This window comes from Hesperophylax consimilis, chromosome 14 (assembly GCF_061612785.1).
Source record: "Hesperophylax consimilis isolate HC1 chromosome 14, BYU_Hcon_1.0, whole genome shotgun sequence".
Lineage (NCBI taxonomy): Eukaryota > Metazoa > Arthropoda > Insecta > Trichoptera > Limnephilidae > Hesperophylax > Hesperophylax consimilis.
This window is the reverse complement of record NC_142849.1, coordinates 30519210-30533043: the sequence shown is the minus strand read 5'-3', so window position 1 is coordinate 30533043 and position 13834 is coordinate 30519210. Positions and strand designations below refer to the sequence as shown.

Here is a 13834-nt window from a genome sequence, read left to right as displayed (position 1 = left end):
ATTCATTTATAGGCTTCTTCTTAAACGTTAATGCCCATATGAATAAGTAAGATAAACAACGATACGCTGCAGAGTAATTGAATCAATTAATCTATTGAATACGCTTGATCAATGATCGTCTATGCTTTTTTGTATATTTAGTGTACAGTAGCTACTGATCCACTTAAATTGTATTTTTAACTGAATTAGAGACTATTAAATAGTCTATTTGGAATCATTCAGCAGTGTCGTTGAGAGATAATCATCTCCAGTCATCTAGAACTATTATTTTCTTGTATTTTTTAAAAATAAATACTTAACTAGCAGTTAAAAACCCGCTCCGCGGGTTTTTTGCTGCTAGGCCTTGCGGGCGGCACTTGGTTAGGCTTCGCCCAGTTTCATTGATACTAACAACAGTTACATTTAACAGGTAGATATTAGGTCATTCACAGAGATAGGGTGAGTATATATTGTTAAAACACGGAACAGGAAGGAGTTGAAGTGAGTTAGAATGAATAATAGCATGTTCAATTTTTGGGGATCAATGGTGAGGCACGGAATAAAAGGCGTGTCGTGAAGGTCACAGTGTTTACTGAGTCAGTTGCCGTGACAAGGAGATGGTGTAGGACAAAAGTTGAATACTCCGGTTGCTGCGGTGTTGTGGTCCAGGCGGTAGTTGGCGACGGCGCGCTGAGACCGGACTCGATGACTGTCAGGCACTGGCGATCTGGGGAATCAATACTACAGTGCTGACGGAAGTGCCGAAGGTGCGGCGGACCTTGTAGGCGGTAGAGCGGGAGCGGCGTAGACCAGAGAGGATGCTGCGTGTCCTCGTGGTGGTCATGGTGGCGTGGAAGAAGCGCTGGTCAGAGACACTGGAACCAGGGCGCTTGTAATCCGAGTAGCGCTTGCCAGGGACGGCGATCTGGACAAGGCGCTAAGATGATGTCCCGATAGAGTCCATGATGATACGGGCGAAGCCGGGTACGTTGTCCTTCGCGCTAGTAAGAAGAGCGCGGGTGATCACTCGTTGATTTAACTGACGGCTGATAGATGACTGACTGACTGACTCGCTGCGTCGGGCTTATTTATACTACACGGCCGACGGCAACAGTAAGTAGATGGATGGCAACTAAATCCTAGGCACTCGCACAGACTGTGTGTTTCACGAAGTTTCGACGGCGCGGCAATTATGCCTAGGCGGTAGACTCGAACCTTCTGGCGAGTTCTCGTAATGTGAAAGACGGCCTGTGACGTATTGTCACCTGGTAGACAAGTAGGTGCTTGTAGTAAGTAGACTGCTTTGTTTACGATGCGATTTCGACTGCAGGTACATAATTCGGGAGTAGGTACTAAGTAGGTCGAGCGGTTTATTATTAATTAGTTAATCTAGATTTTTCTCGACGCCACAAATTTAACCCTCTTTTAAATATTTTCCCACTCAACTGGTCTTTCCCTTCTAACGGTATTGTTATTCCTAATTGTGATAAACTCCGCCCACTCTTACCCCTCCCCCCTCCTTCTACTTCATCTTTCCAATTGTAATCTATATTTAATTTTTGACTTCAGTGTATACTTCCTTCTGATGAGGTGAACTTTGTTCATGAAACATGTAGAGGTTGTATATAATAAAGTGATGTAAACAAAGTTATTTGTGTTTTAATAAAATAAATAATGCCATCACAAAGTGATAAGCTTCCAGAAGAAATTTTCTTATTAAACGCTTTTTGATGGTCAAGCAATTTTGCATTAATTATGTTTATTGCTAGCTGCATATTTAAATATTCGCTCTAGTTATTTGGTTCGTTCTTACGCCGCCAGAGGTTCTCTCTGTCGGACATCAGGGCAGGCTATGCGGAATTTAACCGAAACAAAAGATTTGAATTTGACCAATCAGAGGACCGAAACCGTCCAGACGCTGGCGTAATAATACTATCAGATTATGTGTAAGAACCGTGTTTTTTTATTTAGAACAAGAATTCTATAATCCATAGCACATGTGGACATGTTTCGTGGTCCAAATATTTACCAATGGGGCATTAAATTACAAATACAAACTTTTTCGATATGATTATAGGATTCAAATGGGATGGACATTTACTATGTCAATCGAGTGTACGTGAGACAGAGCACGTGCTAATGGTCTAGAATCAAAATGTACTTTGTTAGTGGCGACATTTGTTCCCATTGACCCTTCGGGCTAATTTATTCGTTTTTGGGAAAATATATAAATAATTGCGTCTCCCTTACTGTCATGGTGAGAAATATGATCTAAACGTAGTTAGAGAGAGAAAACACCATGCTTTATATTCAAATAAAATGTACACCTTTATGAAACCAAAGTTTCCAAAGACAACCGCTGGGGGTGACCTATGGCAGAGGTGCTGGTTATCTTTTGAAATGGTTAATGGAATACTCGCCTATCAAATTGTTGATTGTTCACTATGTAAACACTCCTACCCTAAACCATTACTTTTCCCACTGATGATTTATAAATTTGTTAATTTTCAGGTTGGCATTACTGCGACATAGACGGCCGCCAAGCCACCTTCCTGTGTCCCAACGGTACCCAATTCTCGCAAGCTGTGTTTGTCTGTGACTGGTGGTTCAACGTGCAGTGCGAGCTCTCTCAGAAACTATACTTCCTCAACGACCGTCTCTACAGGCGGCCCAAGGTGGAGCCTGCAAAGCAGCATCGGTTCATTACTAAGGATCTGTTGGAGGACATCTTCTCGAAGAAGTAGTGATGGTGTCTAGAGATTAGAGACATCTAACGTATATATCTATCGTTCATCTGGCAAATCTACAAATTTCATCATATCATATCTCCAAGAAACTGTATCTCTATCGTTCATCAGGCAAATCTACAAATTTCATCAGACGTCAGATGATATCTCCAAGAAACGGTATCTCTATCGTTCACTAGGCAAATATGCAAATTTTATCAGACATTAAATCTTCCATATGAATCTTCAAGAAACTGTACATCCTCAACGATCGTCTCTATAGGTGGCCCAAGGTGGAGCCTGCAAAGAAGCATCGGCTCGTCATCGAGGATCTATTGGAGAATATCTTCTTGACGAAGTTATGATGATGTCTGGAGATTAGAGACATCAGGCATATATTTCTATCGCTGTTTAGGCATATCTACATATTTCATCAGACATCAGATGATATCTCCAAGAAACTATACTTCCTTAATGCCTGCTTCTATAGGAATCCTAATGTGGAGCCTTCAAAGTGCACCACTTCAGTACTAAGGATCGTTTAGAGCATAATGTCTTACAAAATTAGTGATGATATCTGGAGATTATAGACATCAGGCAAATATCTATAGTGCTCATCATACACTTCTACATATTTCATCGGACATCGGATGATATCTCCAAGAAACTGTACTTCCTCAACTACCGTCTTAATGGGAATCCCAAGGTGAAGCCTGCAAAGTGCACCGCTTCAATAATAAGTATCGTTTGGAGTATATCATCTCGAAGAAGTAGTGATGATGCCCGAAGATTCAAGTCATCAAGATAATTTACATCGTTCATCAGAAAATTCTACCCAATCTCTTACCTAAATCATCGTTAATCAAACAAAATCTTCATTATTAACCATTTCGCGTAATCAATCATTAAGAACATATCTTCCTTAAACTTTATTTTCTCAACGATCGACTACAGGAGACCCAAACCTGTAAAACAACATCGATTTCTAACGTACTATGAGTCTTTTCAATTTCTTTGAAATGATGCAGGTGATGAATTGTGTAGATATTCCTGGTGAACAATGATGATATACCTAATTAATTATGTTGATAGGTCTTTAGAACAATTGCATTTTGTCTGGTGAATTCTGTGGATGTCTGATGAATTCTGTAGATTTGTCTGAAAAACGCTGAAGATATGCCTGATGATATTGCTATAAATGTTGTAGGAATAGAGATATACCTAATAAACAGTGATGTGCTTTATTTCAAATAAATCAATTTCAAATGGAAATGCAAAATGCAAAATGGGTATTTTCCATTTTGCATTTTAAATGCTTTTCTAAAAACCATTTTGAATTTTGCATTTTAAATGCTTTTTTCAATGCATTTTCCATTTTAAATGCTTTTTTGCAACATTCTTCCTACTATCTCCACTCATCTTTTTTTCATAAGCCCCAAATATCAGTCAGTCCTCAACCTCGCTAAGAGAGATAATTTACATTTGTCAAGTTGCTCCCTGGTAGGAGCCCTGGCAATTGAATGATACCATTACAAAAAATACTGATTCAAATACTGAACATGGGACCATGACGCTGTAATATTAAATGTTAGATAGCAGTTTCTATGTTTTTACGTTGGCGACATTTGACTTGCGCAATTTTTTTGTGGTTTCATAATCTGTAGTCGTGGTGTTTAAGGATTTACCATCATGTAATATGTTTGTTCTACATTGATGTCCATTATTAAATGACAAAATTGTTTAAAAATTCTATAATTATTTTAATTGTTTGACCTGAGAAACCATTTTGCATTTTCAATGCATTTTGAAAATAGGTATTTTGCATTTTGCATTTGAAATGCTTTTCTAAAACCATTTTGCATTTTGCATTTTAAAATGGAAAAGTTCTGACCCATTTCCATTTTGCATTTCAATTTGTTTTGGGTACCCATTTTGCACATCTCTGCTAATAAATTATGTTGATTGGTCTTTAGAACGATTACATTTTGTCTGATGAATTCTGTGTATATGTCTGATGAATTTTGTATATTTTTCTGAAAAACAGTGGAGATATGCCTGATGATTTTGAAAGGTTTGCCTAAAGAACGAAGAATTTATAAGTATGCCTGATGATTTGCTAAATTTGCCTGCTGAATTATGAACGTTATGAAATGTGTGAACAATGATGAAAATATACTTGATAATTTGTAAAAAAAAAATATGTAGGAATGCCAGATGACTAACGAATGATGTAAAAATGCCTGTGAAATCATTAAAATGTAGGTTGAATGTGAATTCCATTTTAATGTGTTGAGTTAATGGTCATTTTCTTGTAAATAGATAACAAATCTCATAATAAGGGTTTTACCATTAAAAATATCAACATTCTCACCGGATTACATTTTCACTAGTTGAGATTTTATGAATATTTATTGTTAGATACTTTTTTTAGTCGTAATCGTGGTTGTATCCAATGTATTAATGAGATTATTATTGTCTAGATTTATTAACTACAATAATTAATGAGAGTGATTTGATGATCTGTAAATAAAATTGATTTTAATTTACTAGAACAGATTTTTTTCTGAAAATGTCGAAGTTAAGTTGTCTATGTAAAATATAAAGTATGGTAGGTATGTATGACATCCATAAAAAATGTAAATTTATTTTTACTCATTTTACATAATTAAGTTACGAAATTTACAAATATTTTTCATGTTTGTAAAAAAAATCGTAATGCCAGTAAGAAAACATACTTATAAATTGCACAATTTTATGTTCAAAATCTTCTACTTTTTAATTAATATAAGTCTTATTTGTTCCTCCATAAATCTGTTTAAAAATAAAACGAATTTGAACATCCTCAGAGTGACTTAAACAAAAAACTGTTATTTGTTCATTTTTATGAATATTTGTTTTAGTGATAAATAAATAAATAAACACTACCACTAGTTTAAAAAATAAACAAATAAACGTGAAATGATAGACAATGCTTTTCATTAAATACATCAATACGAATTTCACTAATTATTTCGGGAATGAATGAATCTTGGAAGCGGAAATTAACCCACTTCCCGACATCCGATCGAACTGATACTCTACAGATAGACTCGTTGTCGATGACAATGCATTCTGTCAACAATCACATACACATACGTGGACATATATGAATTCATCTAAAATAATGTATAAATAATTAACAACTTTTGGCGAAGTTGTCGAACCAAATAAAAAAAAAAATAATTTAACGATTTAAAAAACGTTTTAAAATTATGTAATCATAATAATCAAGGTTAGTGCAATCCCACACATCTCGTAGAGAAAGAGAGAGTGAGAGAGAGTAAGTAAATATAAATACAAAATATTTATAAATTAGAATAAAAATAAAACCAAAAGTATTTCTTATTATACGCAATTGGAAAATAATACTGTTTTGCGCCATCTTTCGTTCGTTTCGTACAACGTTTTCATTGAATGAAGGTTAACATTTTGAAGGGGAACTGCTAAATAGAAAAACAGAAATGTTTTGTAGCTCTTCCCATAGATTCCGTTCTCTCAGATCTTAATATGAAGGTTATTTTCGTCAAATCCATAAGTGTACGACCCGATGACGATAATACTACAATAGAAAGAATACATAACCATTTTGTTGTTTAGTTCAAATTAACTTCACGACAATATATAAACTAGTAGATCCCCCGCAATCCTTCGCTATTGCTAATGTCTTTCTCGGGCGCCTCCAATTGCTGTATACCACAATGTTACTGTTATAAAACTACATTACATCGACTCTAATTCGACTCGTATCTCATTAGGTGGAGAGATATTTCGTTAAGTACTTGAACATCTTTAAGCACTAATAACAACAAACTTTTCTCAACTCAACCATTTGGAATGCATTTTATAATATAAGACATTGTCCTGCAACTCTATGTTTTTGGTTGAATTTATTTTTGGATGAGAATTCTGAAAAAAATAAAATTAAAAATCGTTCAGGTCTCAGATCGGGTACAAAACTACCCTATATTTCAAGCCGGAATAAACAATACATATTCAAATTTTATTGAAATCGGTTGGGCGGTTTCGGAGATTAGCGTGTACGAACACAGTGATACGTGAATTTTATGTATTAACATATATTTACATTAATTCCACATATTATTTTCTGAGGAAATAAATCCCTCAGGGGCCTATGTCATCTTTGGGTATGCTGTGTTGGAGGGTATTTTTAGGTAAAGGAAGGAGAGTAAGTTCTGGGAAAGAAAAACGTATAAGGAGTTTATATAAGGGTATACATATATAATATGGGGGTCAATGTGTCCAGGAGCGACGGACGTATGAGTGCAACACTCCCACTGCGATGGGTCGAGAGAGTCCGGCTGGAGAGGTCAAAGGTCCCCCTCAACCAGTTTTGCCGGATGTGCTTGCCCACGCAGTAGGTGTGCAAGCGCAACCGCTGCCAACACCTGGACCAACCTCACCCCACGAACCCGGGCACCCCTGCTAAGGCACCAAACGTAGCAAACCACCTGGGAAGATCTATATAATGTAATACATTATTCAATATTTTATTTTTCTTCCCTCTACTATTAAGGTACTGCTACTTCCTTTATCATGTTCCCACTATGAATTCCTTCTTGAAAACACCTTGGTGAATCAATTTAAATATTTTTTTTATTTCTTGTGAACTTGGAGTAATCATTCGTCCAAGGAAGTACTTATTTTAAACAAACCATAAAAGAATTTTTGAAAAAAGTTCTTAATTAAAATCATAAGCGTCTAATTAATGAGACGATAAACGACATGGGAAAACGCTGTAAGCAGTCAGTCGTTACTCGCCGTACCTACTTATATGAATTGTATAATGCAATATGTAGGTTAAGTTGTTTTTCAATATCTCCCATGGATTATCATTGGAATTACTCAATTAAATGACTTAAGTGGATGATCTTATTGATTTTATAGTTCTTGTTGGATTTTTCGCTACAGCCATATTAAACGATTTTGTAATAATATCTAGAAAAAAGGATAATAGAAATATTTTACAGAAACTTTTCATATCTTTTCAATAGTCCAAATATTGTATTTATCATGCAAAAAGCGTTCTCATCCATTTTTGAATTTTAGATTAAAACTATTATTATGTAAGAATGTGCATTTTTCGATGAATACATCAATATATTTTGAGTCCTGTGGTAACAGAGCGGTCCCTACCGGCACCCCAAGCCCGGGCAGTTGATCCCTCGCATAGTTGATGCCTCTGCCAGTTGATCCGTCGTTGATCCCCTGAGTATTTTTGCTGTTGTATGTCCTTATTTGTAAAGTAAGCATGCAGCTCTATAATAAAAGTCAATTTACTAATATCTGCAGGCGTCTTAAGGCGAAGCAATGCTAAATCACTATTTTGATTAATGTTTATAACGAATTTGTGTACATTATGAATACCAAAAAATATGGTTTAAATAAATTGAAAGTTTTTCTATCGTTTCGCTTGAGTAGAATACAAATAAAAAATAAATTAACTCAGTGAAAAATTTAAATGTAAACTACATAAAATATTTTTTCAAGAGAAATGTATGAACGCGTAAAAGAACAACTTTAAAAAAATACAATATTATAGCTAAGATTATCTGTAACAGTTTCACTTGATTAACTTTTTTGCTGTCTTATAAAATTATTTAGAAAATAAATAAAAACCGGTTTTGTGCTTGAAATCGAACGTTCTATAATCGTCTAGACTCCGTTTTTCAAGCGAACTTAATGCCTATCACCTACAATATAAGGTATACCAAGAATATACACATATTAAGTGAATATCCGCAATACAAATATTTTTGCCAACGATAATGTTACCAAGGAAGTACACAGTGAAGACATACCCTCAAAAATGAAGTATAAGAATGACAAACATTGGTGGGTGTTTAGAAAAAAATGTTTGGGGTACGCATAGATGTTCGGCCGTTGATTGTTTAATAAATGTTTAGTGTCTTTTAAAAAGCGAAAAAGTTTCCGAAAAAAATTGTAAATTTTTTTAATCAATAATAACCATTGTTTATTTGGGTTCTGTTAATGAATACCTACGAGTTTTCAGACAGCGTGTAATATATAAATTGCCACTGACGTTACCTTTTCATTCCTTTCTTTTGCACCACATCATATTATGTGTGCTCAACATTATTATACAATATATCTTTACATCGCAAGTTGCTTAACGGCCTTCCCACAACGCCTATCTCACTATTTTTTCTACCATTACACTTTCAATTTAGATGAGCGAATAGTTTAAAAAAATGACGAACATCATAATGATTAATAATAATAGTTACGCATAGTTAAGCACTTGTGAATCAAGTCAGTATTTCGTGATTCTTGTCTAGTGTACTCGTATATATTTTTACAAATAGAAATTAAAATCGTGAAAAAAACAACAACGTTTTTTTTTGTGCCTGCCAAAATCTTCATGCATTTTTTGTAACGAAATATTAATTAAAATGCTTTTATTTAAATGAATTCCGCTGTAACATTAGAACACATGCTAAGTTTTAGCACAATACTATGGGAGTTTGCAATAGTAGCGAATATATTATAAATAACTGCTTTTAATAATGTACGTGTTTTGCAAATTTTATGTTTTTTTTATAATTGCTGCTAATAAAATTATTAAGTTTGCAATTTTTACGTTTGGGTTACGGTGATTAATTTTCGCACACGGCTTGCAATTTAAGCACAAAACAGTTAACAAATTACGTGATTTCAATCAGTTTTTTATCTGTTTTTTTGTCTTGTTGACTTTTACGTTCTTCTGCAACTGTCATGTGGTGAAAATAACCTGTCATAAACTATAAAACTTGCGGCATTATTAATACGGTACATGTTGTTTGCATGCTTTAAATATTAGTTATACAAAAGGTGGACAAATTTACAGCTTGTGTTTTCTATGTTGGAGAGAAAAGAAAGTTTGTTAATTATTTTCTCAATTGCCGTTATGGAGAAATGCGAAGCAATTTATTGAAAAGCGTTTATAACAAAATAAACACACTAGCTATCATACAGGATTTATCAAAATGCTGGATAAAACAAAGTAAGCAACGATGGATCAATTGAATCTATTAAATACTTAGTTCGTTCATATCAAGATTTAGAATAACCAAATACTTATGGATTAAAATCTATAAGTACAGTATTACTACCTTTTATTTTTTTTAACTATTCATTTGTGAAGATTATATTAAAAGCTCTCAATGAACGTTATATGAAATAGACAAAGTCACAGAAAATAAAAAGACAACGGTTGCAACTGGTACTCAAACCCAGATCCTTTCTCCAGTCTTACCAGTACTGGAAAAAGGATCTGGGAAACTGAAATAGGCAAAGATGCAGGAAATAAAAAGGTAACGGTCACAACTGGGACTCGAATCCATATTCTTTCTGCAGTCTTGATAGGACTAAGGGAAGGGAAGGAACTATTTAAAAAAATGCCTGACATCATTAAATTATGTTCATTTGCTTTATTATTCTTTTTTTATTTTAATTCTGTTTAAAATTTCTTTTTAAAATAATTAATTAATTTACCTTTATTTTCATTATATTAACAAGTAAAGTCATTTGTTTATTTGCCCATTTATATTTATATTTATTTTATCTCATTAAAATCAAAAGTTTGCAATACGGTTTATCATTAAAAATTAACGAGAAAATAGGTCTAAAATTAGTTGCCTTTTGAAACCCACACAATAATGAACACCAAACATATCAATAAGTTAACATCGTTTGTTACAACAAAGTGATTAATTCTTGGATTGGTGAATAAATACAGTTGTTAGTATTGAGGTTATTGTTACATTAAAATTATTATTAAGCCCTTATGAAGTTTGGGTGGGAGTGAAACCGGTTGCAATCAAACATATACACTACCGTACAGTGTTTAAAAATTAATGGCCTTACTGATATACGTGTTTTCAATTTTACACAAACTGATAAACAACCATGAATGTATGGTAAATGGTTGTTTGTGTAAAATTACGCGTTTATTAGTAAGGGGATAAGACAAGCCTTATTTGCTTAGTCACTCAAAATAGTAACTACCGTACTAACCCAACTTCATAAAGTAGTTATATGTATCAATAATGTGGCAAGTTCAATGTGAATGTTAACTCCCACTGTAACTTATAGTAACCAAAACCAGTAACAATCGCTCTTGGATTGTAATACCGATTGTGTATCAGAGATTACACTCCAAGAGAAATTTAGTGTTACAGCATTCATAATTAATCAAAAGCCAGTTTTTTCGGCGGCGGTCGCCGTCTTTAGTAATGCTCCTTTCTAGTTTACACACGTCTTAAAATATCGTAATTGTAGGATTATTTAAATACAAATGGATCGAGCACAGCTATGAATCAAATGGTAGTTGACTGATAAACTTAAGCTAAATTAAAATTGTAAGTGCATACCTTTCTTAACACTACCTGACCTAACCGAACAACGATTCATTTTTTTTATATGAGTACCGCACAAGAGTTTCAACTGCTCCCAATCTTCTGGAGCCAGTCAGAATATGGCATCTCCAACTGAAGTATGCTGTGAGCCTGAAAGTGGGGAGGGCAAGGATGAGAGGAAGAGAAAAGTAAGAAATCTCCTTCATTTTGAGGGTCTCTGTCGTCGATGGGCAAGGCGATCAAACTGGAGGTCGCGGGTTTAAATCCCGGCATGCGCAAGTGAATATTATTTGATTAATTTGTCTTATTTCACAAATTAATTATTTAAAATAATATGTAGTATATTTGCGGCACGTCCCAAAGCGGAAGATACTCTCAGTGTGGCCTGGTGTAAGACCATCATTCAGCGTTGCTTGAAATGGCTTTGGCCTTGTTTGGTGGCCAGATCTCAATAGACATGTACTCCACCACCTTCCTCTATCCCATCTCCTTCCCCTCCCCAATACCTTCAGCCTCACAACATACCCCAATCGGTGATGCCATGGTCTCACTGGCTCTAGACGGCCGGGAGCAGTTGGGACTCTTTTATGGATTCACATCAAAAAATTAAAAGGTACTTGACTATTCATATTTGATCATCCAACACGCCATGGCTCATTCAAGCAACAATGGTGGTATTTCAACAGGGCGATCCTAAAAGTATCTTCAACCCTGGAACGTGCCGAAAAAAAACTAAATGTTTTTTTTTAAATCAATAAATATTAATGAAGTAATAACAATTAGTGGGATATAATGTAACAATTATTTTACAAACAATAATTATTCGCCTGAAACACTCATCCACATTTAAAAATCTCCTGATAAAAGATACATGACGCCAACGGGACTCGAACCCGTGTCCCTTCGATTTCCGGTCGACAGCTCTGACTTATTGATTGTAAAATAATTGTTACCCTTTGTGCTATGCATAAAAAATCTTGTCTTAAACATTAGTTTACCGAAAAAATAATTGAGAATATAATGTATTTGCGAATTTTGTGATTTGAACCCGAAGCCTTCGGAATCATAGTAGCTGTATTTTTACTCGGGAGATATTTTCAATTTGTATTGATATTTCACTCGACTAATTATTGCTTATAATTATTTGTTAAAATGGGTTATGTTTGTATAGGGTCATGCACAATGCTACCGCAAGCATGTCACTCGATATGTTGGGTTGGAATGGGTTAGTTTAGGTTTGTAAAGGGGCATGCACAATGCTATCGTTAGCTTGTCACTCTATATGTTGGGTAAGAATGGGTTATGTTTGTATAGGGACATGCACAATGCTACCGTAAGCACGTCAATCTATATGTTGGGTTAGAATGGGTTAGTTTAGGTTTGTAAAGGGGCATGCACAATGCTATCGTTAGCTTCTCACTCTATATGTTGGGTAAGAATAGGTTTGTAAAGGGGCGTGCACAGTATTGATAATGCTAAAATATTCCCTATCAAAATGTTCCCAAAAAACATCTAAAATTTGATTATATTAGCACAGTCAGTCAGCGGAAGCGACATTTCACAATGAACCGTACCTAATCTTACCTAAAAATTACGAAGCTACCAATTACCTAACTTACCTTACGAATACGATTACAAAAGTCAAATATAAATATCAAGAGATTATCCATTATTAAAAAGAAATAACTCCAAGTTTTTTGACCACTCCTGTAAATTTATTGTTATCTATTTGAGTTCTTCCATTATGCGACCTACTTTGTACAAGAAATAGTTTTGGCGTCGACGTTTTTGTGGTGGACATTTTGATAGGGAAAATTTTGACAGAAGAACTTTACTAACAGAAAATTAAAAGTTAATAAAAACACATTACGGATAACCGTAACACATCCTCTATAGTCTCCTACAGCACCATTACACTGTAAATTAATCTTGTTCATTTTTGGTTTCTTGTGAAAATCACACACGAGATTTAAAGTATGGCAAACTCGAATTCGGATAAAAGATAGAAATTACATTTATTCTTCTATTGTTTTTGGGTGACGACCATTATTGAGCAGTTTTAGTTTTATTATTTTATAAAAGTTATGGATTTCTTTCTCACAAAGTAATTTTATTTGGGTTTTACAGTTCTGTTCATAAAAGAGCCATTAAATTTAATTAAATGATACGAAAGTTTAATAACATTTTTTAAAGTCGTTAAAAAGTTGTTTATTATCACATAAATTGAAAGTTATAATATTTATGGATGAACTAATTTTACTACCCGGCTTCGCTCGTTTACAATTTACTACTACTACTTAAAATTAATACCTCTGTGAATAGTAGACCTTGCGTCGAAAAATGGTCTAATTTTCCACTTTTTGTTAGTTTATTTTAGCCATTATATTTATTTTTGTAACTAAATTACACTACAATCCAGCTTGAATCAATTGGTGCAGACTTTTTTCATTAATTTTTATATCATTTCCTCAAAAAGTATTTTTTTATTGGTTATTCATTATTTTATATATAAATATCATCGCGTTCAAGGTCAGAAAATCATTAAATTTTTAGTAGGTATATACCTACATAAATACCTAACCGTAACCATAAAATATTTTGTGTAACTTTTTATGTAAATTATACAATTTGTCCAAAAAAACAGTTACAATTTTTTTTTTTTTCTTAACCGCAAAATATTTCGTGTAACTTTTTATGTATATTATACAATTTAAG

The 13834-nt window shown here is 34.0% G+C and overlaps 1 protein-coding gene across 1 annotated transcript in view; it reads left to right on the top strand.

Annotated features, from left to right (window-relative positions):
* LOC149418191 (uncharacterized) overlaps positions 1 to 5437 on the top strand; it is an 88167-nt gene extending 82730 nt beyond the window's left edge. The window contains exon 4 of the mRNA XM_089639745.1: positions 2491 to 5437. Coding sequence (XP_089495871.1) covers positions 2491 to 2723 — 233 coding nt within the window. The 3' untranslated portion in view covers positions 2724 to 5437. The remainder of the gene's footprint in view (positions 1 to 2490) is intronic.
* The last annotated feature ends 8397 nt before the right edge of the window (positions 5438 to 13834 follow it).